The following is a 25392-nucleotide window of genomic DNA, read 5'->3' on the forward strand; positions in this document are numbered from 1 at the left end:
AGTAAGTGAAAAGAACATACTTGCCCACTGTTATGTGAAAATTCCCTGCTACTTTATTGACATATAGATGGCCATGAATTCTGCATGCATCTGGAGACTGTGACGAATCCTCTTCTCTGTTAAAATAAGATATATTATTTAAAGCACATTCAACATAGTTACCATTTCATGATGAGAAAAATGTGTATAGAAAAAAAATCCCTAAAGATCATTTTTTAGGTAATATTCTAAATGTTAAAAATAGAATAGCAGTTTCCTGAAATCTAGACATTTATAAAAATTACACATCTATAAACTGGGAAAAAAATACTTATTTAATATATGTTACATTTACATAAATTTGAAATTCCATGGTTCTTCAACTCTAGCCAGAGGACTGAGTCCAGTGACAGAAGACTAAAACAAAAGAATTAGTCCAAAAAGACATTTTCTTCATTTATTTCTGCTACTGTAGCAGGGAGAGGGAGGGAGGGTAGAAATATGATTGAGGTAAAGGAAAGGTATGCCACCTAAGTTCAAAGAGACAATGACATTTTCTTAGTAAGCAAATGTAAAATCTTGCACATTTTTATTATGTTTATGATTATAGCATTTCCAAATATCCACTATTTTTTTTTTTTTTTTCTTTTGAGACAGAGTCTTGCTCTGTTACCCAGGTTGGAGTGCAGTGGTGCAATCTGACTCACTGTGACCTCTACCTCCTGGGGTCAAGCTATTCTCCTGCCTCAGCCTCCTGAGTAGCTGGGACTACGTACATGCACCCACCACGCCCGGCTAATTTTTTTGTATTTTTAGTAGGGATGGAGTTTCACCACATTGGTCAGGCTGGTCTCGAACTCCTGACCTCAAATGGTCCGCCCGCCTTGGCCTCCCAAAATGCTGAGATTACAAACGTGAGCCACTGCTCCCAGTCTCTAATCTTTAAAATACAAAAACGTGAAATAAAATTTCTAACCAAAGCTTATGGATCCTCAAAATAGTAAATGAAACTAATTTTTCTTAAAACTCAATATAATTTTATATGGAGGTATATCATGCATAAAAAAGAAAATTAAATGCAAATAAATATTTGTGATAATTCTGATCAAAATCACAGCCTATAAATTTAAGAGCAAAAGGTGTCTTTATAGTAAAGAATGATTCTATTTCACCTTCTTAAGAAAAATAAGATTCAGAAAACTAAACCAACACTTTAGTTTTAACTATGTCAAAGTAAATTCATAATAAACAGTTGCACATTTAAAATACTGATCTCACCTTGGTGGAAGAGCTGTTGATGCACTTTTAAAAGCACTTTTAAATATCACATCTTGAAGTGAATGCTCTTCTTGTAGCCTACTCTGAATCAGCTGCAGCATCCTAAATAAGAAACAAGCAATAGTTTAGAACTACAGAAAGGTACACAAAGAGAGCTGACACTTATTCAAAAATGACAATGTTTAGCTGACTTAGCTAAACCATACATTTATTATTACAGGATTTCATAGTCTAAAATAACATACCAAGTTTTCTTTGGTCATTTCCTTGAAAGCAAGTAAGGCAGGGCGGCTAGAGGTCTAATAGCTGAGCTCCATAAGCCTGTTTGATCCCATCAGCAATGGATGTGCAGTCAGGACCACCAAAGTAGGGCTTCTACTCACTTAAGTATCTAAATTAATCTTTCATGCATACGTGCACAATTACAAGATTATTTTCTTTGTCAGACACTGAACAAAATATTATAGATACAAAGAGTAAGACAAATAAGGGGCTACACAATAGACTTGATGGACTTGAAGTGGTACGTTACTCAGCATAAACTCATACCACAAGTATCTCATTTTCATTACAAGAATTTCTCTCTCTACAATACTTCTACCATTGAGCTGTGTTAACTCCTACAATTTTCAGCAATAACTTTGTGTCATTAGACGTAGTCCTATTTCATCTCTTTTAATTCTACTTCTTTAAATAACTAATATTCCAAGTCATCTGTAGTAAAGTTCAAACTTGGTAAGTACAAAAACTATACACAGTGGGAAGGGAAGAATAAACAAGTGGAGCACAGATAATTCTAACAGCAGTGAAATCATTCTGTATGGCAGTATGGTAGATACATGTCATTAGAGATTTGTCAGAACTCATAGAATGTACGTTCAACACCAAGAGTGAACTCTAATGTAAACTATGGTGATGATGTGTCAACGTAGGTTCACTGATTATAACAACTATATCCAACCTGATGCAAGATGTTGATAATGGAGGAACCCACAGGGGGACAGGTATATGAGAACACTACTTTCTGCTCAATTTTGCTGTGAGTCTAATTAGCTACTCTAAAAGAAAAATACATATATGTAACTTGGGAAAAAGTTATAAACATAGGTATTCACAAAAAGAAAGCAACTGTAAATCTCATAATACTTTACCATCCCACCATAATGATAAAATAAGCACTTTCCAGATGTGCAAGCAGAAGATTAAAAACTTACGCATCATCTATCTAGAAAATTAGTAAAACAGGCCTATTTAAAATAACAAGTTATATTTATACTGTATAGTTTGGAATAAAATAAATCTGAAATCTAGACATAAAAAGTAGAAACCAGAAAGGTTCTGTCCAGGGTTTGAAATTTACAGTTAAAGAGAGATTAATTATGATCCTAAATATTTTAGGAAAGTATTATAGAACATCAATTGAGAGAAAATTTAAATCTCGGCCGGGCGCGGTGGCTCAAGCCTGTAATCCCAGCACTTTGGGAGGCCGAGATGGGTGGACCACGAGGTCAGGAGTTCGAGACCATCCTGGTTAACACGGTGAAACCCTGTCTCTACTAAAAAAATACAAAAAGCTAGCCGGGCGAGGTGGCTGGCGCCTGTAGTCCCAGCTACTCGGGAGGCTGAGGCAGGAGAATGGCGTAAACCCGGGAGGCGGAGCTTGCAGTGAGCTGAGATCCAGCCACTGCACTCCAGCCTGGGCGACAGAGCGAGACTCCGTCTCAAAAAACAAAAAAAAAAAAAATCTTAGAAAATTCCAGAAGTAAAGAACATTTTGGTATGCACGTTAGTTAGGAAGATATAAACCTTGGGTATCTCTAGGCCATTCAAGAGCTACTCAATAATTTTAGAATCAGAACGTGATAATCTGGGATGCTTCAAGAAGCCAGATCCCATCTTCAGATTCAGACATTTGAAGACTTAAAATCTTTGGATCCAGCGCCAGCAGAAATGGAAATCTTCACATTTTTCTGTGTGTCTTGTATATTGAGAGTTCAACTTTTGAAGTACGGCAGTGATCAAGGAGTTTGATGACAACAAACTATACATACGTGTATATGTATGTATGTATTATGTGTGTGTTTATGAAAAAAATTTCTGCCTTCACTGTGTCAATAAATATCCCAAGCCTATAATCCACACGTGAAGGTATGCAGAAAACTACTATGATGGCAAATTTATATCACCTTAAGAGTAGAAATACAATCTCTTCTCCCACTTATTACTATTTTCGAGCATTGAAAAAAATTCTAAATGAAAGGAGAAATCTCACTTTAATGTTTCTGGATGGAAGTAAAGTATTTCATCTGCGGATGGCTTTCTACTAAAAATTCTAAGAGCCCAGAGACAGCTAACGCTCAGTGCTTTTGTTCACCAACATTCAATTTCAACTTTCATATAAAAACTCCCTCAAGTGGTGAAACTGGAAATTAAAAGAGAAAGACCCTTGGAATATACTTAGGGACTAGAAAAAAAAAATGGGTAAAGAAAAAAATTTTGGAATAATCTTAAACTATATAAAGCCTTTATAAGTGCAAGACATAACCTAGAAAATAAAAAGCAATATATGGGGGGTGGGAGACAGAAGCACTTATAACAAAGAACTATTTTCTTTAAAAATAATTCTTATAAAAAAACTAACCAAGCAAAATAGGCATATAGGCAAACATTTTCACAAAAAAATACAAATGAGGAAAAAAAACTCACAAAGACAGTCAATTGATTCATAAAGAAATGTTAATTAATAAAAGCATAGTACCAATTTTCACCCATCAATCTGGCATCTATATTTTAAAATTCTAGGTATTCCTATTGTTGGTGAGGTTGTACAGAAACAAGTACTCTAGCCTTTTGGAGTATAACTGAAATAATAATTTGGGAGGACATAGGCACTATCAAAATGTTAAATATCCTCAGAGAAAGAAATTCTATTTCTAGAAATACACAAACACACAAACATATACAGAATTAGGTTCAAGAATGTTCACTGAGTATTGTTTTTAATATTAGAATTCTGAAAGCAATCTAAATACCCATCAATAAGGATCCAATTAAATAAACTACAATCTATCCATAAAATAGACCATTATATATACAGAAATGAGTCCAAAATATGTTAGGTGGAAAAAAGCAACTTAATTCTGTATATATATTTCTGTATATAAATAATTATATGTTTTTATAGGTAACACATTATAAAATATATAAATATATTATAAAATATATAATGAACATATAAACTTTTATATATTATAAAATATGTAATATACTCATATATATCAGAACTATATAGAATTATATACTATATATTATATGGATTATATGTAAGAATTATCATAATTTTGTATACACAGAAATATATATAATATACATATTATATACATACACACAAAATGTCTGTCTAGAAGGCTACCCAAGAAACTTATTACTGGTTATTACTGCTAATCAGTGGCATTAGTTTGCAGAAAGAGAAGGGGGCTTTTACATTTACTTTGTATCTAGGTGCCCAATCTTTTGGCTTCCCTGGGCCACATTGTAAGAATAATTATCTTGGGCCACACGTAAAACACATAACTATAGCTGATGAGTTAAAAAAAAAAATCACAAAAAACTCATAAATTTTTCAGAAAGTTTACAAATTTGTGGCCAGGCACAGTGGCTCATGCCTGTAATCCCAGCCCTCTGGGAGGCCGAAGTGGGCGGATCACTTCAGTTCAGGAGTTCAAGACCAGTCTAGTCAACATGGTGAAACCGTAACTCTACTAAAAATACAAAAAATTAGCTGGGCATGCTGGTGTGCGCCTGCAGTGTGCGCCAGCTACTAAGGAGGCTGAGGCAGGAGAATCGCTTCAACCTGTGAGGCGGGGGTTGCAGTGAGCCAAGATTGCGCCACTGTACTCCAGCCTGGGCGACAGGGTGAGACTCTGTCTCAAAAAAAAAAAGTTTACAAATTTGTGTTAAGCTACATTCAAAGCCTTCCTGTAGGGCCACAGGCTGGACAATCTTGCTTTATATCATTTCTATTCAAATTGAATTTTTAAAATGATCATATATTACTTTTGTAATCAAAAAAATGTTGATACCATTTTAAATAAAAACTAAAATTTATGAATCAAAGTTTACCAGAAAAAAGATTATGCATGACTTTCTTAAGATCTGATGGTTTTTGAAATTGTAAAGATTATATTACATACTAAATTCTGCTAATAATTCATCCAAAGAAATCCCTAGAGAAATGTGTTAGTCCATAAATAGTTTACAATAGACAAAATATGACTTAGATTTCTATGGAGCACAATACTTTGTTCTCTTATTACCTCTGCCACTCTTTCTGCTGTGGTGAAAGATCAAATACTGCCTGAAATGAAAGAAAACATAATCACTAGCACTGTCAAATTATATTGGCTTTTACACTACAATTTTAAGATTTGTTCTTTAAGCAAGAAACATAAACTTATAGTGTTGTTAAAAACAAGTATTCATGGTTTACATTCAACTTCTATGAGTCAAATTAAAATTTCAATGTGCTATCTTTACTGAAAAATAGCATAAAGAAATTTTACGAATCACAAATATTTTCCTGTTACAGTTATCGACATTTACAGGAATATATGCAAGTTGACAATTTATCACATGTACAAAATGGTATCTTAAGGCTTAAAATCATTTAAATGATGTTAGCATGAAATTCACAAGTATTGGGGTAGAAAATGACATACAGAGTTATATTCAAGCATCCAAAGCCCAAATTCTTGCTGGTAAAATACCATAATAAAATCAACAATTTTTGAAATGAGTTTAAAAATAGCACAGTAATTCCCAAATGCATTGATCAACAAAGAACTACTTAAGAAATTTTATCTAGGTATGATCAAAGTCAGACTTGGCTACTTGTAGAGTCAGAGAAAAATATGCAAACTTCTCATAGTAGCTATATACACAATTTAATTTTGCAACAATAATCCACTTTTTGGCCGGGCATGGTGGCTCTCACACCTGTAATCCTAGCACTTTGAGAGGTCAAGATGGGCGTATTGCCTGAGCTCAGAAGTTCGAGACTAGCTGGGGCAACAAGGTGAATCCCTGTCTCTACCAAAATAAAAAAAAATCAGCGGGTGGTGGGCTCCTGTAATCCCAGCTACTTAAGAGGCTGAGGCACAAGAACCGCTTGAACCCAGGAGGCGGAGGCTGCAGGAAGCAGAGATTCTGCCAATGCACTCAGTCTGGGCAACGAAGTGAAACTCCGTTTCAAAAAAAAAAAAAAAAAAAAAATCCACTTTTCTAGTCCTAGTTCACAGCACTACTTCTGTGACTTTTAAATTTAATTTTATCAATCTGGAACCCGCCTCCCCCATAACTGTGAGCCTCATGTCTAAGTTTTATACAACTATATGCTCCACGTTAAATTGTCCCAATCTTTCTGATGTTTCCTTTGATTATACCTCCTGATGAATTTGCCTAAAGCATGCTACCAAACATTTTTCACATTATAGCACACAAGGAAAATGCTAACATCTATAAAACACACCAATAAAGCTGTTTGCAGTTACTCTCCAGGTAATGTATAAATAAAATGATTGACAGTGGGGACTCTGATTCTTCCTTTGAATTCTATAACCTCCTTTGTACAATGTTTACTTAGCACAAAGGTATAAAGAAACTACTTTGCTAGGCCCTATGCTAATTCATTTTCTCACTTAACCTCCCTAATAACTGATGAATTTGTTACTCCTCTTCCCCTTTTACACAGGAGGAAGCAGGAGCTCAAAAAGTTACAAACTTTCCAAAATCACAGATAGTAAGTAACAACCAATACACAAACTCAGCTCTATCAGATTCCTTAATTTCCCACCTTTAAAAAATTTTTCTTGTCTTTAAATAGTAACTAAATGCAATAGAAATAGTAGAATAGTAACCATCATAGCACATTGTATGATCATGGCTTGTAAACTAGTAAAGTTATCAGGGCTAGGTTTTTAATATTCAGAGTGCATATTAAAATAATGAATGAAAAAATATTTAAGTTAAAATTATATTTTTAATAATTTTATATTAAAAATAATTCTTAAATACTTTTATATAAATTAGGACAAAGGAATGAATAGTTTCCTAAAAGCACTGTTAAACACTTTGAATATTACTGATGAAAAGTATACAATTAAACCTTTAGAAGTTCTTAACTTTCTCATTAAGATACAACTTTTAATTATAACAATTTAAATAAAATCTTCCTGCTCCATAAATTAGTAGAAGAGATGGCAGAAACTGTTTACAATGAAAACAGTCAACAATACTGTCCCAATTGCATAATTCTAACATATCACTATTGCCTAAAACCTGCAAAGCATTTTATAATACATTTTTGAGAACTACAAAGAAGAAAGAATGAAATTAATGATTCTCAAAAGCTTAAAATCCAGCTAGAAAGACAAAGAGATGTAGGGGGGGAAAAAAGATAAAATCAGGCATCTCATAAATGTCAAAAAAAAAGAGAGTGACCACAACAGTTAGAATACAGACAGAATGCTTTAACAGTGTAAGTGATTTTTAGAGGATACATTCAAGATTATAATACATAAACATGAAATTCTCAGTGTCCAAAAGAAACATACAAATGAGGATGCAATCTTCATTATCACCTTAAATCATTTAAAATTAACATTCATATGTTGGAAACTTTCATGAATTTATACATGACCACATACAAACGAAACCAAATTGAGAAAGAGCCCAAAACAAGTTTATTTCATAGGATAGAAAAACCCATGTGAAAGGGATTTTCCCAGTTCAGAGCAACAGAGAAAATGGGTAATAAAAGATAATAGCAGAAAGATATAGGCAGTCATGCTATAATCCATAAAACATACCTACATATTCTTGCCGTAAAATAAATCTCAAAAAGTCCCTCCTCAACAGAATGGAGAATCCAGAAATTAAGCTGCACACCTACAGCCATTTGATCTTTGACAAAATCAACAAAAACAAGCAATGGGGAAAGGACTCCCTATTCAATCAATGGTACTGGGAGAGCTGGCCAGCCATACGCAGAAGAATGAAACTGGGCCCAGATCTTTCGCCATATGCAAAAATTAACTCAAGATGGGTAAAGATTTAAATGACCTTAAACTATAAGAATCCTAGAAGAAAACACAGGAAACAACATTGTGGGCATCAGTCTTGGAAAAGAATTTATGACTATGTCCCCACAAGCAATTGCAACAAAAACAAAAATTGAAAAGTGGGAGCTAATTAAACTAAACAGCACAGAAAACAAAACAAAAACTACCAACAGAATAAACAGACAACCTACAGAATGGGAGAAAATAGTCACAAACTTTGCATCTGATAAAGGTCTAACATCCAGACTCTATAAGGAACTTAAACAACTGAACAAGCAAAAAACAAATAACCCCATTAAAAAGTGGGCAAAGGGCAGGAACATATACTTCTCAAAAGATATACAAGTGGCCAACAAACATGAAGAAATGCTCCATGTTACTAATCATAAGAGAAATGCAAATCAAAACCACAATGAGAGGCCATCTCACATCAGTCAGAATGGCTACTACTAACAAGTCAAAAAAAAAAAAACCCAAAAAACAAAAACCAGATGTTGGAGAGGCTGTGGAGGAAAGGGAACACTTATATGCTGCTGGTAAAAATGTAAATTAGTTCAGCCAATGTGGAAAGCAATTTGGAGAGTTCTCAAACAAATTAGAATATTATTCAACCCAGCAATCCCATTACTGGGTATATACTCAAAGGAAAATAAATCATTATATGAAAAAGACACATGTACTCCTATCTTTATTGCAGCACCATTCACAATAACGAATACATGGAATCAACCTAGGTACCCATCAATGGTAAATGGGATAAAGAAAATGTGGTATACATGCACCAGGGAATACTATGCAGCCATAAAAAAAGAACAAACTTCTATCCATTGCAGCAACATGAATGCAGCTGGAGGCAATAATCCTAAGCAAATTAACGGCAGGACAGAAAACCATATACCATATGTTCTCATTTATACTATATGTTCTCATTTATAAGTGGGAGCTAAACATTGGGTACTCATAGACATAAAAATGGCAACAACAGAAAGTGGGGACTATTAGAGAGGAGAGTGAGGGAGAAGGGAAAGGGCTGAAAAACTATTGGTTATTATGCTCAGTACCTGGGTGATGGGATCAGTCATACCTCAAAACCTCAGCATTATACAATATACCGAGGTAACAAACCTGCACATGTACCCCATGAATCTAAAATAAAAATTGAAAAAACAGTACCTCTTCAAAATGATAAACAAAATAAGGTAAGAATGGCAGAAAATTTTTTAAAAAAAAGTTAAAGTTAAATAAGTATTCTTAAGATAGTATAAATGCAATACAAATATTAAAGTATCTAATAATAATCACTTTGATCAAAATGAGCAGATAATAGTGTAGTATGCTGTCATATATGAATCTGTAAGGTAACTAAGCTCATAAAAAATTACTTCAATATCAATTTTTTTGAGTGGCAAAACGGGTCAGAAAGTAGAGTCAGAGTGGCAATAACAAAGTTACTGCTTCTGTAGAAATTTCTATTTAAAATGTGTATGTCAAAAGGCATATATCAAGTTTGTAGCTGTAAACTAAAATTAATTCAATAATCAAAACTGGCCAAGGACTTCATTTTCTTTCTTTTAACCCCATACATTCAGTCACTTCTACTCCCCGTGCTTCACCTTCACTCTTCATTTTGCAAATTTGCTAAAAGAAGGGTTCACAACTGTCAACGATTTAAAAAAAAGGAACTCAAGAACACATGTGTACATACAAGTACCACCACGCCAACAGAGCAGTCCGCAACTAAAAGTTGCTGAGGTCCTCATGCTTATTCTCAAAAGCTTCTTTAGGGCTAGTTCTGATCATGACTCGTTATCACCGTATCTGCCACTGAAATGTGACGATATTTTCTGATAAATCAATGATGTTATATTCAACTTGTGCTTTGAAGATAACAAGAAAATGTCAGCATTTCACACGCTGTGGGAAATGGAGGTGTACAGGAGGAAGGAAGTAGTAATGCCCATGAAATTTCTCATCTTAGAAAGATACTGCTTTATTCTTGACTGTAAGAGAAATACAGTTCAAATATTTTAAATACTTAAATTTGGTAATAGTAGAATACAAACAGGACATAAAAGTGCCCAAATCACTAGAGAAAAAGAAAAAAGCTCATCAATATATATACTAGAAGAAAAGTGAAAAGGAAACTACTGGAAAGTAGTAACAAAAATATAACAAAAGGTTATAAAACAGACTTTAGACACATCCAAAATACATCCAAAATGTTAACAATGGTCACCTCAAGATTCTGGTATATAACCTAACTTTTCTGGTTTTCCCCCTAAATTTATTACAAAGAATATGGATTACTTTTGAAACAAAAGAATTATACTGAAAACTATTTTAGACAAAACTAAAAAGTAACTATCAAAACTGTCTTCGGGGGTACAATTCCTCAACCCATGTATTTCAAAAAATCATGTGAATCAAACTTACTGGTTCATAAACTAGACCATCTGCAGATGCAACCATTGTTTCTGCTAAATCCAATACATCTGCTCCAACATCTGCATACAGAAAAGAATTAGAAGTTTTACATTCCATGCTTGACGGTAAACCATCTCCAATATAAACAAATTAAGACAACTAACAGAAAACTCACCAAGCCAAAACAAAAACAAAAAAAACTCACCAAGTATGTAGAATCACTTCCTATATATTTGTCCAAAAGCTAAAAGTAGCCTTATATAGCTTTGGTGGAGATTATTCCAAAATGTAATAATGTTTTATCTACTTCTTACACAGTAAAAAAAAAAAGATAATTCAAGATCTCATTTAAAAAGGATAAGTGTTACTGAATTGAAGATCTTTGCAAATACTGGCAAGAACCTACTCACAAGTACTAAGTGGCTGCTGAACAAAATATTAATTCCTAGAAATATTTTTAGAGATTAAAAGAAATCTTAAAGTAAAGCTACAAATCAACAAATAGGAAATTTTATTTGGAAAAGGGTAAAATTTGACAGTATTCAAACATCCAAAATAAGGCAAAATATCATATATTCAGAATTACCACTAACTACAAGTTTAAATATAAAGTATTTTTTTATCTCTTAAAACCAGTAACATAAGGAAAAATATATTGAAAAGATTCAAGGTCATTCATAGATGAAATCTCACAGAAAATAACCTCTAATTAATTGGGTAAAATTATTTCATACTTTGAAAAACGTAAAAATTTTCTCTGAGTTCTTGGTCTGTAATATTTAAGCAGTAACTCATAAAATATTTTTCATGCAAAAGCATCCTTATTTTTGAAAACAGTATTGATTCAAACATTCACTATGTGGCATATTAGCATTGTTCCACTTCTACTAATAAAACCAAGTGAGTCCAGTGAAGAAAAAAAAAGGGTAATCTATCACCATTAACTTAAAAGAATTGGATCTGTATTTTTAAACACAAGAGTAAACATAAAGGGTGGTAAACTGAAACAGTGACACGAGGATATGCTTGTGAAACATGGGTATAAAAGCTAGTACTCCAAACAAAAAGACAGAAAGGATGTACATAAACTAGAAAGCTGATTCACAATCATTTCCTCCAACTTTCTTTTAATTATACTAATGTGAAAGTTTTATCTCTTCTCTTTATGGAAAAGAAATTTGAAGAATATAAGCTGAGGAGTAAGACAATTTGCATTATTAAATAATATCACAGTAAAACTTTAAAATATTATAAAGGAAAAATAAAGTACAACCAGTGGTTTTTATTTTTGATTGGCAATTGTTTGAACCATAACCTACATGTGGATTCAGCAAGTTGAAGGTGTACTTACATTGACACTTCATAGCAACAGTAATATCTATATTGATTCTCAATTTGCTGAAAGACAAAATATTAAACATTAGTACCTACCAATTAATCAGCAAAACATGAGAAATATAAATCAACTGACCTATTAAAAACTTGGATTTCAAATAGAATTATGTCGATTAGAACTTGAATTGCATTTCTCATGGCCAAAACAAAGGCTCTTTAAAGTACAAGTTCTATTTGTCCTTATTCCAAAAGCTTTTCTGACTTCACAGGTTTTGAACACAGTATCCTTTAATAATGGCAACTCTATAATCAGTAACTCTAAGCAAGTCAGAAAAAAGTCTTAACCTCTTAACCTCTATTTATATAAACTTTCAATAGAATGTTCCTTTAAGAATGTAAAACTCTCAAAATCAAGAATTAGGAATTGTCTTTCTTCTCTGTTTATCAAATACCATATATTAAGCATGATGCTAGATGTCCTACAAATATTATCTTCTTTATTCCATATCATGGAGCTATAAATGGATGGCTTCACAGATTTTCAAGTAAACCACTAGTGTTCAGGGTAGTATAAATACCTGGATTAAGATCACATCACCATTAAAGTGCCATACTGGAAACCAGGTTTATGTAACTCAGGATAAATGCAACCAAACTAACAAAAGTAAATCACCTGATGCTTAAAATTTTTCATGGCCTTTCATTTTCAAATGATTAGATCAAATCAATTTTCGAATACCAGAATGAAGCACAGTGAATAATAGACTGGCTACGATCAAATTCAGTCCCGTGCTTTCTATCAAAACGTTTTTCTGTGTAATAAGTTTCATCTGATTTGAAAAAGGAATTACAGATTTTTAGACTTTCATAAAGTCTTAAAGTCATCTAGAGTTCAAACTGTGCTCCAAATAACCTAGGAGTTTAGGCTCAGGAGATTAGGAACCAGGAGTAGGCCAAGTAGACAAGCTTCTGCATATCCTCACCATGCTTATGTGGCGAACTATGTAATATATAAGACTTCATTTGGAATAAAATGAAGTATTGCATTGGTGCTGAAAACAATAACAAACTCTTTGAAAACCAATGCTATCCTAAATAATACATTAGAGATGAAGAAACTGAAGTCCAAAAGAAGTCAGTGGTGTGACCTGCCCAAGGTTACACAGCAATTTACAAATGTTGACTAATTTAATTCTCATAAACCTCTTGAGGAAGATACTGTAATTGCTGTCTGCACTTTACAAAAAAGGAAACTGAAGCATACACAGGTACAGATTTAGTAAGTTCCCTAAAAGTATGTAAATGGCAAACCTGGACTGTAATTGAAAACTAAATGTGTCTTCCTATTTGGTACAATGTTAATATTAGAAACCTATTATCTTCATTCCATTGAAGAAATCCAAATAATACAAATGAATAGATGTAAAGTGTATGATTAAGGTACTATATTTTCAAAAGTTTAAAAGTAATCTCATTTGTATAAACATTTAGCTTAGGTATAATTTATAGATATCAAGTCATAAGGGTATATACAATGTATCCTTAGACAATTTACTTTCCAGTTCACACAGATCAGTTAGGTATTTCAGCCAGTTTAAAATATTAAACAATTTCCACAATACACATATCTAAGGAAAAATATTCCCCTAATTTTCTGAAACAAAGCATGCTAAATCAAAGAACCTCAGTTTTAGAATTCAACTACTATTTAAATGATTCTAAAAGGTTTCACTTAATGCATGCAATTAATGAGAATTTTTCAGGACGGTTTCTTCAGAACTAAAACAAACCAAATCTAGAAGGTTATACTTTTTCTTTTTTAAAAGGTATGCTTTTTTAAAAACAATTTGAATCTAAAGGTATTTCAAGAAGGAAAAAAACGATTACCTAGAAAAATCCTTGTCTACTTCGTATTCATACTTCATCCATGTATCTTGATATACTGAGAATTCCATTATGGTTAATAAAGCCATAGTTGTAAATGCTATTAGAGAAACTGGGAAATCCAACAACAAAAGAAAAACAGAATTAAAACAATAAAAAAAAGCAAAGAACAGGAAACTAATTTAAGTGAGATTAAATTTTCAAAAGAAAAAGCCTAATAATGTAATTTCTATTTGAATGAATACTATAGAAGGTTTTTATTCAAAATGTTTATTATATATTTTATCTAATACAGCTCAAAAGTCAAGGTTTAATATACACAAATATGAACATAATCATTTGCACTACTAAGAAAGCATTTTATTTCTCCAATTTTAAGGGCATCTCTCACTAAGTAGATTTGACAAAATTTGTATTTTCTTATATACAGCAGTGTCACTGATAGGATAAATGATGAAAGTAAGCATGCCTTATAGTACAAATTTGGAAACAGTTGTTTCGTTATTAAAAATGCATCCATGTCTATAAATATAAATTGTATATCAATGTATGTAAATTGGGCTACAAGCCCAATTCAAAACAAAAAGCTAGCCTAATTTCTCAGATCCTGAGAAATCACAACAATCTGTGTGCCAGAAACTCAAATAACATCTCTAAGTAGCTAACAAAACTCTCTTCTACTTTGCAATCTCCTAAATATATCACCTCATTTATAGAACTGAGTAAAAGATCTGACAAAAACAAAATATATTATATAGTACGGCAAAATACTTAAAATAGATTTTGCAAGAACTTGTACTATTTTCATTAACAAAACTTAATCACAAGTGGATCAGAAATAGTAAGCAACTTATTACCCATTTTACAAAATAAAATGTCAACCTAATTTGAAATACATTATTTTACTAGCTCTTCATGGGGAAAGAAATTATACTGAATATTGTTATAGTTACACATTTCTCTTACATATTTAATTATTTATTTTACTTAATGGATACTTTTATCTGTACCAAGCACTGGGTCTAAGCATTTTATGAAAACATTAACAGTACAGTAACCCCTAGGAGGTAAATACTAGATCATTTCTATTTCATAGAAGAAACTAAGACAGATAGTTTTGAATAACTTCCTCAAGGTCACATATTTAAGAAAGGGCAGCAAAGCAGTAACATTGGTTCAATGTATTAATGTTTTAATAAACACTGCCAAAGGCACAGATGGCACTGAGTTGGAGGCTATAGAGAATATTAATAAGAATAAATGAGAGCCAATAGAGTGGCATGAAGACAGACAAGTTACGAAGTTACTACAGAATTCACTGATAAATTCTACCTCATGGCTACATTTCTATATGTTGTTGACTGGATCACTCAGAAGTTATACTTACTACAGGACTTTTAATGTGAACTGATACTCACCTGTACCTCCACTGGCTGAAGTCTCTACATAGCTCTCAGGAACCTTCGGAAAGGCATCCAACTCTTTTACCAAACTTAAAGTTTTTTTCCGATTCAGTCGCCTCATCTTCAGGAAAACCTTCCTCTTCCTTCATATAGTCATGCTAAGGAATAAATAAATTAATGAATAAATGAATCCTTTAAAGAGAAAAAAAGTTTCTTTAAATTTAGGATAACTGACAAATGACCTTACAACTACTTAGCATTCTCATCCCCCCTTAAAGAAAACATAGTATGTATCCACACTACTCCTTTCCCCATTCATGCCCTGACAAAAACTACTAATAGAAGGCAATTTAAATACAAAAACATATTAAATAGCAAGAAAAAAGTGAAAAGTAATTAAATCACATTAATAATGTCTAAATACACAAATTAAGATAACGTTTTCTATTAAACTGAAAACTATATAAAAATAATACACTTCCGATAATGAATGACAGTGAAGTAAAACGGCCTGCTCATACATTACTAACAAGAATATAGGCCGGGCATGGTTGCTCATGCCTGTAATCACAGCACTTTGGGAGGCTGAGGCGGGTGGATTACCCGAGGTCAGGAGTTTGAGAGACCAGTCTGGCCTACATGGCAAAACCCTGTCTCTACTAAAAATACAAAAAATTAGCCAGGTGTGGTGGCACGTGCCTGTAGTCCCAGCTACCTGGGAGGTTGAGGCAGGAGAATCACTTGAAGGTGGAGGTTGCAGTAAGCCAAGATTGTGCCACTGCACTCCAGTCTGGGTTACAGAGTGAGACTCCATCTCAAATAATAATAATAGAAGAAGAAGAAGAAGAAAATATTTACCACTCCTCTTCTAAGTAAATGCCCATTGAGGAACATATCCTATGACAATAACCTGGGGTTTTAACCAAAATTTGATTATGAGGATATTTCTCACAGTGTTATTTTTAAATACTGAAGACAGAAACAAACCCATGGTATCCAATGTACAAATTAAGGTGAAGAAATGCATCTTCATGTAACCATTGAAAATCTTTTTTTTTTTTTGAGACAGGAGCTTGCTCTGTCACCCAGGCTGGAGTGCAGTGGCGTGATCTCAGCTCACCACAACCTCAGCCTCCCTGGCTCAAGCAATCCTCCTTGCCTCAGCCTTCCAAAAAGCTGGGACTATAGGCATGCACCTCCACCCCCAGCAAATTTTTGTATTTTTTATAGAGACGGAGTTTCACCATGTTGCCCAGGCTGGTCTCAAACTCATGGGCTGAAGTCTTCCACCCACCTCAGCCTCCCAAAAAAAGTGCTGGGATTACAGGCGTGAGCCATCACACCTGGCCTGAAATCTTTTATTAAAAAAAAAATATATTAATGATATAAGAAAATAGTCATGATACAATATGAAAAGACTAGAAGGTCACATGGGTTCTAATTTTATGGGAGACAAGAAACAAAACTGAACATCTATACACAAAAATGTTAAAAGTAGATAATGAATTTTAATTGCCTTTACATATAACTTCAGATCTACCATGTTATCTATTTTTATAATCAAAACATTATTTAAAAATTGGCTGCTTGCTATTACCTTTTTATCAGTATGTCATCTACATCTAAAATTGTTATAAAGCCAACCAAATAACTGAAATCTTAGATCTTTACATAATTTTCATAACTGACTTATAAATAATACTATAGGTAATATTATAAAGAATTCCCAGTAATCAAGGCTTTATTAATAAAATCAACACATAATACAATAAATTATACAGTTGCAGAAGTCACTGTAAGAGAAATAATGTCTCTGGAAGAGAGCAGACAGACTTTGGATCTGACAACTAAAGGGTAGGATTAATATAAAAAGAATAGGCAAAAGAGAGAACATTCATAAAGAAAAAGAAGGGCCAGAGAATGAAAAACCGGCAGTAAACATGAATACTGTCTAAAAGAACGAAGCTCTGACCAGGAGCTCTACTTATCAGTCCAGCAGGGAGCTACTACTCTGAAGTGGAGCTGAAAGCATTAATATGTTGATTTCCTCTGCCATTAAAGCCACCCAACTAAACTTCCCTTGCTGGTTCCACACTCCCAAAGCAGCCGTCGAATTACGATTTTTTCTCATGCACTTAGCATTCTAAAGACAAAAACAGATGATATAGAGAAAACAGATGACAGTTTCTGACCCCCATGTCAGTTATAAAACTGGTATTCCCACTGATAAATTAAGCTTCTGAATGTTTGCTATGTATATACCATGCTCATTAAGCTTGTTTAGCTGATAATCAAATTTATTTTCTGTACCTTTTTAGTAGTAATTGCACAAAAACTGACCCTTTTTCAATCTTTCAATTTCTACTTTTTCTGATTTGAGTAAAATATTAAATATCTGTATGTCTCTTCTCTTTAAAACAGAACTCTCCCTTAAAGTCAAGTCCAACTCCAACAATACATCTCTGGCAGCACACCTACAGCCAACTTAAAAGAATGAGTTGTCCCCGTTCATCTACTGTGACTACTTCCTCACCCAACTCTCACCTCTTAACTAAATTTGCTCTGAGCAAGGTAATTAGCTTCCTTAGTACTCACAGACACTCCTCAGTCCTTATCTAACTACACCTCTGAGAAAATACACTGCTTATCACTTCTTTTACTTCTTGAAATATTCTCTTAAGTGATATCACATTCCTGATTTTCATTCTACCTGGAAGACCCTCTGGCTTACTTTGCAGATTCATCTTCCTCTCAAGATTCTGCACTAGGTCCCCCTCTTAACCTCCACACCTTCCCCAAATGATGGCCCATTCCTTCCATTTCAATCTGCATGTTGATTTCTCCCAAATCTTGACACTCAGCCCAAATCTCTCTGCAGATACGTATAACCCCCTGCCTTCTGTTACCTTTTCATTTGGACATCCCAAACACAATTCAGACTCAACAAGTCCAAAAATGAATACTTCACCCTGTCAAAATTATTCCTCCTGTATCTCCTATCTTAGTGATAACACCATAAGCCCAACCACACAAGCCAGAAACATGGATTACAGCCTTAGACTTAAGCTATTTCTAAATTTCTCTTAAATCTGCCTGTCTTCTCTTCTTCAGGCCCACTAAGAAATTCCTTATGTCCAAGTACATTCCTAGTCCCAACTGCCATAATCTGTCACTACATTGCTTCAACAACCTCTAATCTTCAACCTTCCAATTCTCTCTCTATACTATAATAATAATCTTTTTAATACATAAATCTATCATATAATATTTCTCTTCAAATCTTTGTAAAACTTCCCTTCCCACTACACTTAAGAGCTTGGATTCTATCCTACCATGTTTTACAAAGCCCTTCAAACACCAGGTCCTGCTAACCTCTCTTCAAATCCAATCCCTCACAGTCTACGTTCCAACCATACTAAATCACTATCAATTCCTTAAATATGCTATTCTCTCTGCCAGAAATATTTTTTCTTCCCCCTACCCCATCTCTACATTTGACTAACTCCTACTTACTCTTCAAGGCCCAGTCTACTCATTTCTACCTTGAGCAAGCAGGGGCACAAAAACACTTTGCATGGTCTTCAAAGTCTATCTGCTTCTAGAAAATTGTACCTTTATCACACTATTTCTAATTGCTTCTTTTTTTGTTCCCTCCACTGGATTGTTAGAGCAGGAACCATGTCTAACTTGATCTTTGTATCTCTAATGCCTAGCAAACAGGTATTCAACATTTATGAGAAAAGGAAGGAAGGAAAATTTCCCAGAAACACCACAGAAGCACATCTTTCAAATCACAGCAGTATGTCATACTTAGGTAAGCAAATATACAAAAATAAAAATAAGATCCACAAGAAGGATTTTTCTGTTGTCCTCTGTCCCAGGACCTAGAACAGTGGCCATCACATAGTCAGTATAACACTGTTAAACAAATGAATAAAACAGTGAATTATATTTCTAAAAGTTTCTATAATGCTATATTTGTATAATGAGCTTTCTAAATGCTCTTTTAATTTATATATAAGGATGAAGATATGGCAAGCAGCTAGTTTTACTAATCTCCTAATAATACATACAACATATTCAACACTCCTCCCTTGAAAGTCTAGCTGGAATATATTATGTGGCTCCCTACACATCTCTAGCTTCCTTCATCCCTATTTTCCAATGGATATCACTCTAGCATGGGGGCACCCTGACCCTCAGCTACTCCACCAGTCCCATTCCTGAAAGCTCAGCACTAACCCACCTCCAAGAAATTCATTCCATTTTGAATACTTGCCTTCACTGTCTGGCATAAACAAGGTATCCAATAACTTGTAGCTTTTCTAAAAGAACTTGCTCTATCTGCTCTTTATAAAACCTGACTTTCTATTGGTGGCAGTTCCATTCCAATCCTTAGTCATTTCTGAGACTCACAGGTTACAGAAGTGTCATGTTTTACCATATTTCTCAACCATTGCTCATGTTTTGTGCTATGTATTATTTGAAGCTCTTTAGACATTAATTCATTTAATCTTGTAAATGATTCCATGAAGCAGATATTATTTTTAATCCCACTTTTTGATGAGGAAATGAGGCACAGAACTGTCAAATAATTTTCCCAGGTTACATAGCAGGTGGGAGAACTTGAAACTATGCTCCAAACCACAGTGCACACTGACTAACTTCCGTACTTGTTGCTATATTCCATTAACGTCTGAGTATATTCATAATTTCCTTAATGACTTCGGCACCCAGATCATTCAATATGATTCTCCCCCACTCCATTATCATCCTTTGGAATTCATGCTCCGATGGCATTCATCCTATAGCATTCATTCACAATAAAACCTTTTTACCATGTAGCTTCACAGCGCTTCTACTCTTGTGACCTCCATCTTAATTCTATGGAAAGCCACCCATGAGCAAGGTCAACCCTTAAAACTGCTCCACCTCTAAAATCCAAAACACACTGACTTCCCTCAGTAGGAACTATCCTTTAAACTCTGTCCTAAGATAAATCTGCCCTTCATTTTCACTAGTGTTCTCAAATCCTTTACATTCTACCAGATACCCAATTTCATTGCTCCCATTCCCGCTCTATTTGCCTCTCTACTCAGTGTGGTAAGCCATTTTCAAAAACGTGTTTGGAAATACCTCAGATCATCAATGCTTGCCAGAAGTCATTGCTGTTCTGTGACAAAATTTTCTAGTCACAGACAATGTAGAAAAGAACTTTTAAAGCTAAATTTATTCAATTTTAAAATGGGTCCTTTATTCTGAAATTATTTTCTTCCTTTTTGTGTCAAAACAGCCTTTCCTTTATGAAATGATAAAACAGATATAACAGAGGTTGTTTAGTTTTTGGATGTCTTTATTCAGCAAAATTAAAAAATGTGATTCTAGATCAGATTCCTTTGACCACTGGTTGGTGCCGCTATTCACACCTTGACAATCTCCAGTATTATGTCTGTTTTCTTTGATGTCTCTCCTTAAACTGCCTTGAATATTAAAAAACAAAACAAACATAAATAAACTCCAGAAAGTCACTGAAAACAGCTGGAGCTAAGACAAGACAGTCGTCCCTCAGTATCCATGGGGCATTGGTTCCAGGACCTCCCTTGGATATCAAAATTCTCAGATGCTCAAGTCCCTGACATAAAATAGTGTAGTTTTTGCATATAACCTATGCACATTCTGTTGTACACTTTAAATCATCTTTAGACTACTTATAAAACCTAATATAATGTAAATGCTATGTAAATAGTTGTACTGTTTAGGAAATAATGAAAAGAAAGAAGTCTGTAAGTATTCAGTGCAGACACAATACTTGTTCAGTAGGCATGCAATTTTTCTTTTTTGAATATTTTCAATCTGCAACTGGTTGAGTCCACAGATGCAGAATACACAGATATGGAGGGGTGACTGTATTTTGAAAAACTTCATAAGACAAAAGAGATTACCTTTCATGTTGGAACACAGACATTATCAACACTCAGTGTAAGTAAAGTCACACAGTCTATACTTCATCATTGTATCCATCTGAATATGAGACTATCAGATGTTTTACCAAAATTAAAATACAGAATTCATGAACTTTTTAGAGTCTCCCAATTAAATTTAATTACTTCTCCAAAGAAAAATGAAGACAAAAGTTGTTTCCTGCTACCCAAGTTTTGAGTTAACTTCTATTTTTAATATATATTTGGCAATATGAGAAAAATTTAATTGGTTAATACATATGGCGAAGGTGCGGTCTGAACTGTGTTAACTCACATCGTGATATGCTGAACAAGGTATGTTGAAGTCTCAACCTCTGGTATCTATGAATGGGCCTTATTTGGAAATATTTGGGTCTTTCAGATATAACTAATTAAGATGAGCTCATACTGCATCAGGGTGCTCCAAAATCTGATGACTGGTGTCCTTTTAAGAAGGCCATGTGAAGACACACAGAAACACAAGGGAAAATGCCATGTGAAGACAAAGGCAGAGACTACAGTGATGTGTCTACAAACCCAGGCACAGCAAGGACTGCCTAGAAGCCAGGAAGAGTCAAAGAAGGATTCTTTCCTAGAGTCTTCAAGTCTTGCTGACACCTTGATTTCAGACTTCTAGCCTCCAGAACTGTGAGAGAATAAATGTCTTTTGTTTAAGCCTCCCAGTTTATGGTAAGTTGTTACAGCAGCCCCAGGAAACTAATACAGGCCTTATAATTCAGGCCATCGCTGAATTTCAGAAATAAAAGGTAAAACTAAAACCTATCTGTAATTTTAAATTACTTGATTATATTGCATTAGAATACTTTACCATAAAAAACATTTTATAAGATAGGTTAGCTTTGCTTTACAAATACTAGATAGCAACCTCCCACCCCCCTCAATTGTACTTACTTTTACCTTAAAATTTGGACCTTTTACAACAGAGTTAAACGTTATATTTGTTTACTGCAACATAATTCAAATAAATCTAATGACATTCTAAGTGACAAAAAGGTTTACTTGGAAGCCAAGGAAGACAGTATAAATGTGAGTTTATAATCAGAAAACCCTGATTACCTAGGCACTTACTAGTTGTGTGACAAGTGTGGAAAGATCCTCAACTTCTCAGAATCTTTTCTCTATAATTTTATTTTAAAAGATGAGGAGCAGGACATAATGGCTACCTCACAGTGTTTAACCAAGATAAAAATGAGGTATGTAATATCTATTTCTAATTCTCTGAAAAAAAGCAAAGATTTGTAGGATATTTGAGATTTAGTTGTTAAACTCTTTGAGGAAAGTGGGAGAGTTATCTGAGATTAGTTGATAATCTCCTAAAGTTAGGATGGCATGAACTGACAGACTAAAAGTTAAGACAGACTATAGAGTGATAATAGAATAATCTCAAAAGTGCCTAGAAGCAATGTGAAGCAAGGACAAATATGATCCTCCTCAAAGAACAACTAGACTATAGAAGCTCTCAATAAAAGTACAGAAAATTAAAGTTAAAAAGTGTTAAGGAAAAGGTCAGGGACACATGAAATATATTTACAACAGAATGAATGTTCTCAAAAGCAAAGAGTATGGGGTTAACAAGGCACTCAGAGGGTAGATCTGAGCCACACTACGATGTGACTACACAGAGCAGTAGAAAGGAAGAACTTATGCTCTAGTTATTAAAAGAGGATAATAATTTAAGAAAACAAGCAACTGGATGACGGGAGATTAAGGACACATTAACCACACCAATCAGAGTGTTTAATCAATCTAGGGTTCAGAAAGATATTATTTTAAACAGTATCTTCTTCGGTCTACATTTTGACTAAGCAACAAGGCAACATTTGTAACTACAGATGTTAGAAAATGAAAATAAAAAATAACAAGAGCTAACATGCATAGAGTGCTTACTGTGTGCCAGGTATTGTTCTAAATGCTTCGTATGTTTCAACACATTTAATCTTCACAACCTTCCTATAAGTTAGGTATTATTATTTCATTTGGGTGATGAGGGAACAAAGGCACAGAGAGATTAAATAATTTGACCACTATGACATTAAGAGGCAGAATTATAATAAATATTGGGAAACTTGTTAAATAGGATTTTTAGTAGGTATTGACTGCCTAAAAGTAACTTCTAGTAAAGAAAAAAAAAAAAATCCAGCCATTTCTTTCACTTAAATCATCAACCCCCAAAGAAAGGAAATGTGTGGGTGGTGGTTGTTGTTTCCCCAACTGTTGTTGTTCCAGAATAGGCCTGATTTCCTTCAAGAGATCTTTCAAACCTGATATATTTTTATGATTTGTACCAGGAAGCCATTATAACACGCAACTGTATACTAAAGTTCACTATTATTTAAAAAAAAAAAAAAAAAAAAACCTCCTCTCTCTATCCATCCCTGCACCCCCAACCCCCACCCTCCCAAAAAAACAGAATTTCTTTCCTCATGTTTTCCACTAGAACTGGCATAATTACAACAACTTAAAGATATCAACAAACAAATTAGGTAAATAACCATAAGTCTTTTTTCAGTGAACCATAAGTCTTTTTTCGTTCTTTATAATTGAGGTATACTACAATCCAATGTATCAGGCTAGGCAATTAACTGAAATACTGAATTACAACTTCAAATGAATAAATCCTGTTTTTAACTGTAACTTTCATTGCTTCTGAAAACCAGTCTGGCAACATTTTAACAGCTATTATGTCACTTTGTCTTAAAGTCTCGGGTGCACTAAAATATAAAAGTTATTTAAACGTGTTTTCTCAAACAACGACCTGTCAACTCTATATACTACCGATAACCAAGGCTATTCACCACGAGTTGACACGTTGCCTTCGGAGGGTTTTCTGCGTCGAGGAAAAGTAGTGACAGTCGTACCTGTCTCTCAGCATCTCGCCCTCTCCTGCTCCTTTCTCATTTTCCGGGGCACTGTGCGAAACTCCTTTCAGGCGAGGCCAAGACTCTTAAAAATGAGACAGAGGGCAACGTGCTGCCACGAATGTGGTATTTGTCTGAATGGGGGTAGGGAGTCTGACATCCGGGAGGACTGGGACTCGACCGACTGGGATCCTACCCGCCTGCGGACTGGAGAAGCCACCTGGGAACCGCGCAGTGTGAGAAGCAAAAGGTCAGAACCAGGGGCTATCGAGGAAGCACCTGAACTCCTTCGAGTTGCAAGATACCACACGAGCACCCGGTCCTGGCAAAGGGAAGCTCCCAGTAGCATCTTTGCCTAGGGTCCTGCCAGTAACGCCCCCGGGGGAGGTGGAGCGGCTTCTCCGTCCGACCCGCTCTCCAGAGATCAATGAAGACAGGAAGCCAAGCCCATGACAGGCTCCCCGTTCCCTCAACTGCATTTATGCCCTAAGCAGCCCTGGAACAACCCAGGGAACAGCATCCAGCGGGGTTTCAGTATTTTACCTTGTGTTACGGTCCCAGCCTACCGCCATGTTTCACAGAAGCCCGGGTCGCCGGGGCTCCCGCGTACCCGGAAATATCGCGAGAACAAAAGCGACTATCACGGCTGAAAACGTCAGAAGAGAGACAATGTAGAGTTCTCGCGATATTCTCTTTGCTTACGAAGTGCTTAGGGAATGAAGAGGCGTGGTTGAGATGAAAGGGGCGTGCCTACACGGAAATGAGGTTGCAGCTTGTCTTAGGTGTAATCGCGCTGCCAGTTCAGGTCTGTTTCTATGGCAAGGGAGGGGTTACTTTCCTGCTGACACTTTGAGACTGCAGAACGAATCTCAGCTCCTCACACCATATTTCATTACTAATAAGAGCCTTGGGCGCAGAAATTATCCCTAACAATCCTAATGCATATCACCCTGCAATGTTTTGTGCCCTCTTTCAGTTTTTGTGTCCTCATTTTCCCCTGACAAGAACATTTGAACTTCCTTTTCCGCCATAGGTAATGCTTTTTATTATTTGATCTGCGTTTTTATTGTCTTCCAGGCTTTAATATCTCATAAGAAAGTACATCTGTCTTCCTCATCTCCCTTCGCCAACA

General features: G+C 34.7%; 1 protein-coding gene across 2 annotated transcripts in view; it reads right to left on the reverse strand.

Moving 5' to 3' along the window:
* The window catches only part of ERGIC2 (ERGIC and golgi 2), a 40777-nt gene extending 15839 nt beyond the window's left edge, over positions 1-24938 (reverse strand). Inside the window, exons 1-9 of one of the 2 annotated variants that reach the window (XM_023209006.1) lie at positions 24804-24871; positions 24261-24345; positions 15437-15579; positions 14022-14130; positions 12151-12197; positions 10809-10879; positions 5574-5614; positions 1258-1359; positions 21-116 (exon numbers count right to left, since the gene is read on the reverse strand). In XM_023209006.1, the coding sequence (XP_023064774.1) occupies positions 21-116; positions 1258-1359; positions 5574-5614; positions 10809-10879; positions 12151-12197; positions 14022-14130; positions 15437-15542 (572 nt within the window). In that variant the 5' untranslated portion in view covers positions 15543-15579; positions 24261-24345; positions 24804-24871. Of the gene's footprint in view, positions 1-20; positions 117-1257; positions 1360-5573; positions 5615-10808; positions 10880-12150; positions 12198-14021; positions 14131-15436; positions 15580-24260; positions 24346-24803 lie in introns of both variants that reach the window. The other variant, XM_023209005.2, reaches the window with a different exon arrangement.
* Between the last annotated feature and the right edge of the window lie 454 nt (positions 24939-25392).

This window comes from Piliocolobus tephrosceles, chromosome 10 (assembly GCF_002776525.5).
Source record: "Piliocolobus tephrosceles isolate RC106 chromosome 10, ASM277652v3, whole genome shotgun sequence".
In the NCBI taxonomy this organism is placed as follows: domain Eukaryota; kingdom Metazoa; phylum Chordata; class Mammalia; order Primates; family Cercopithecidae; genus Piliocolobus; species Piliocolobus tephrosceles.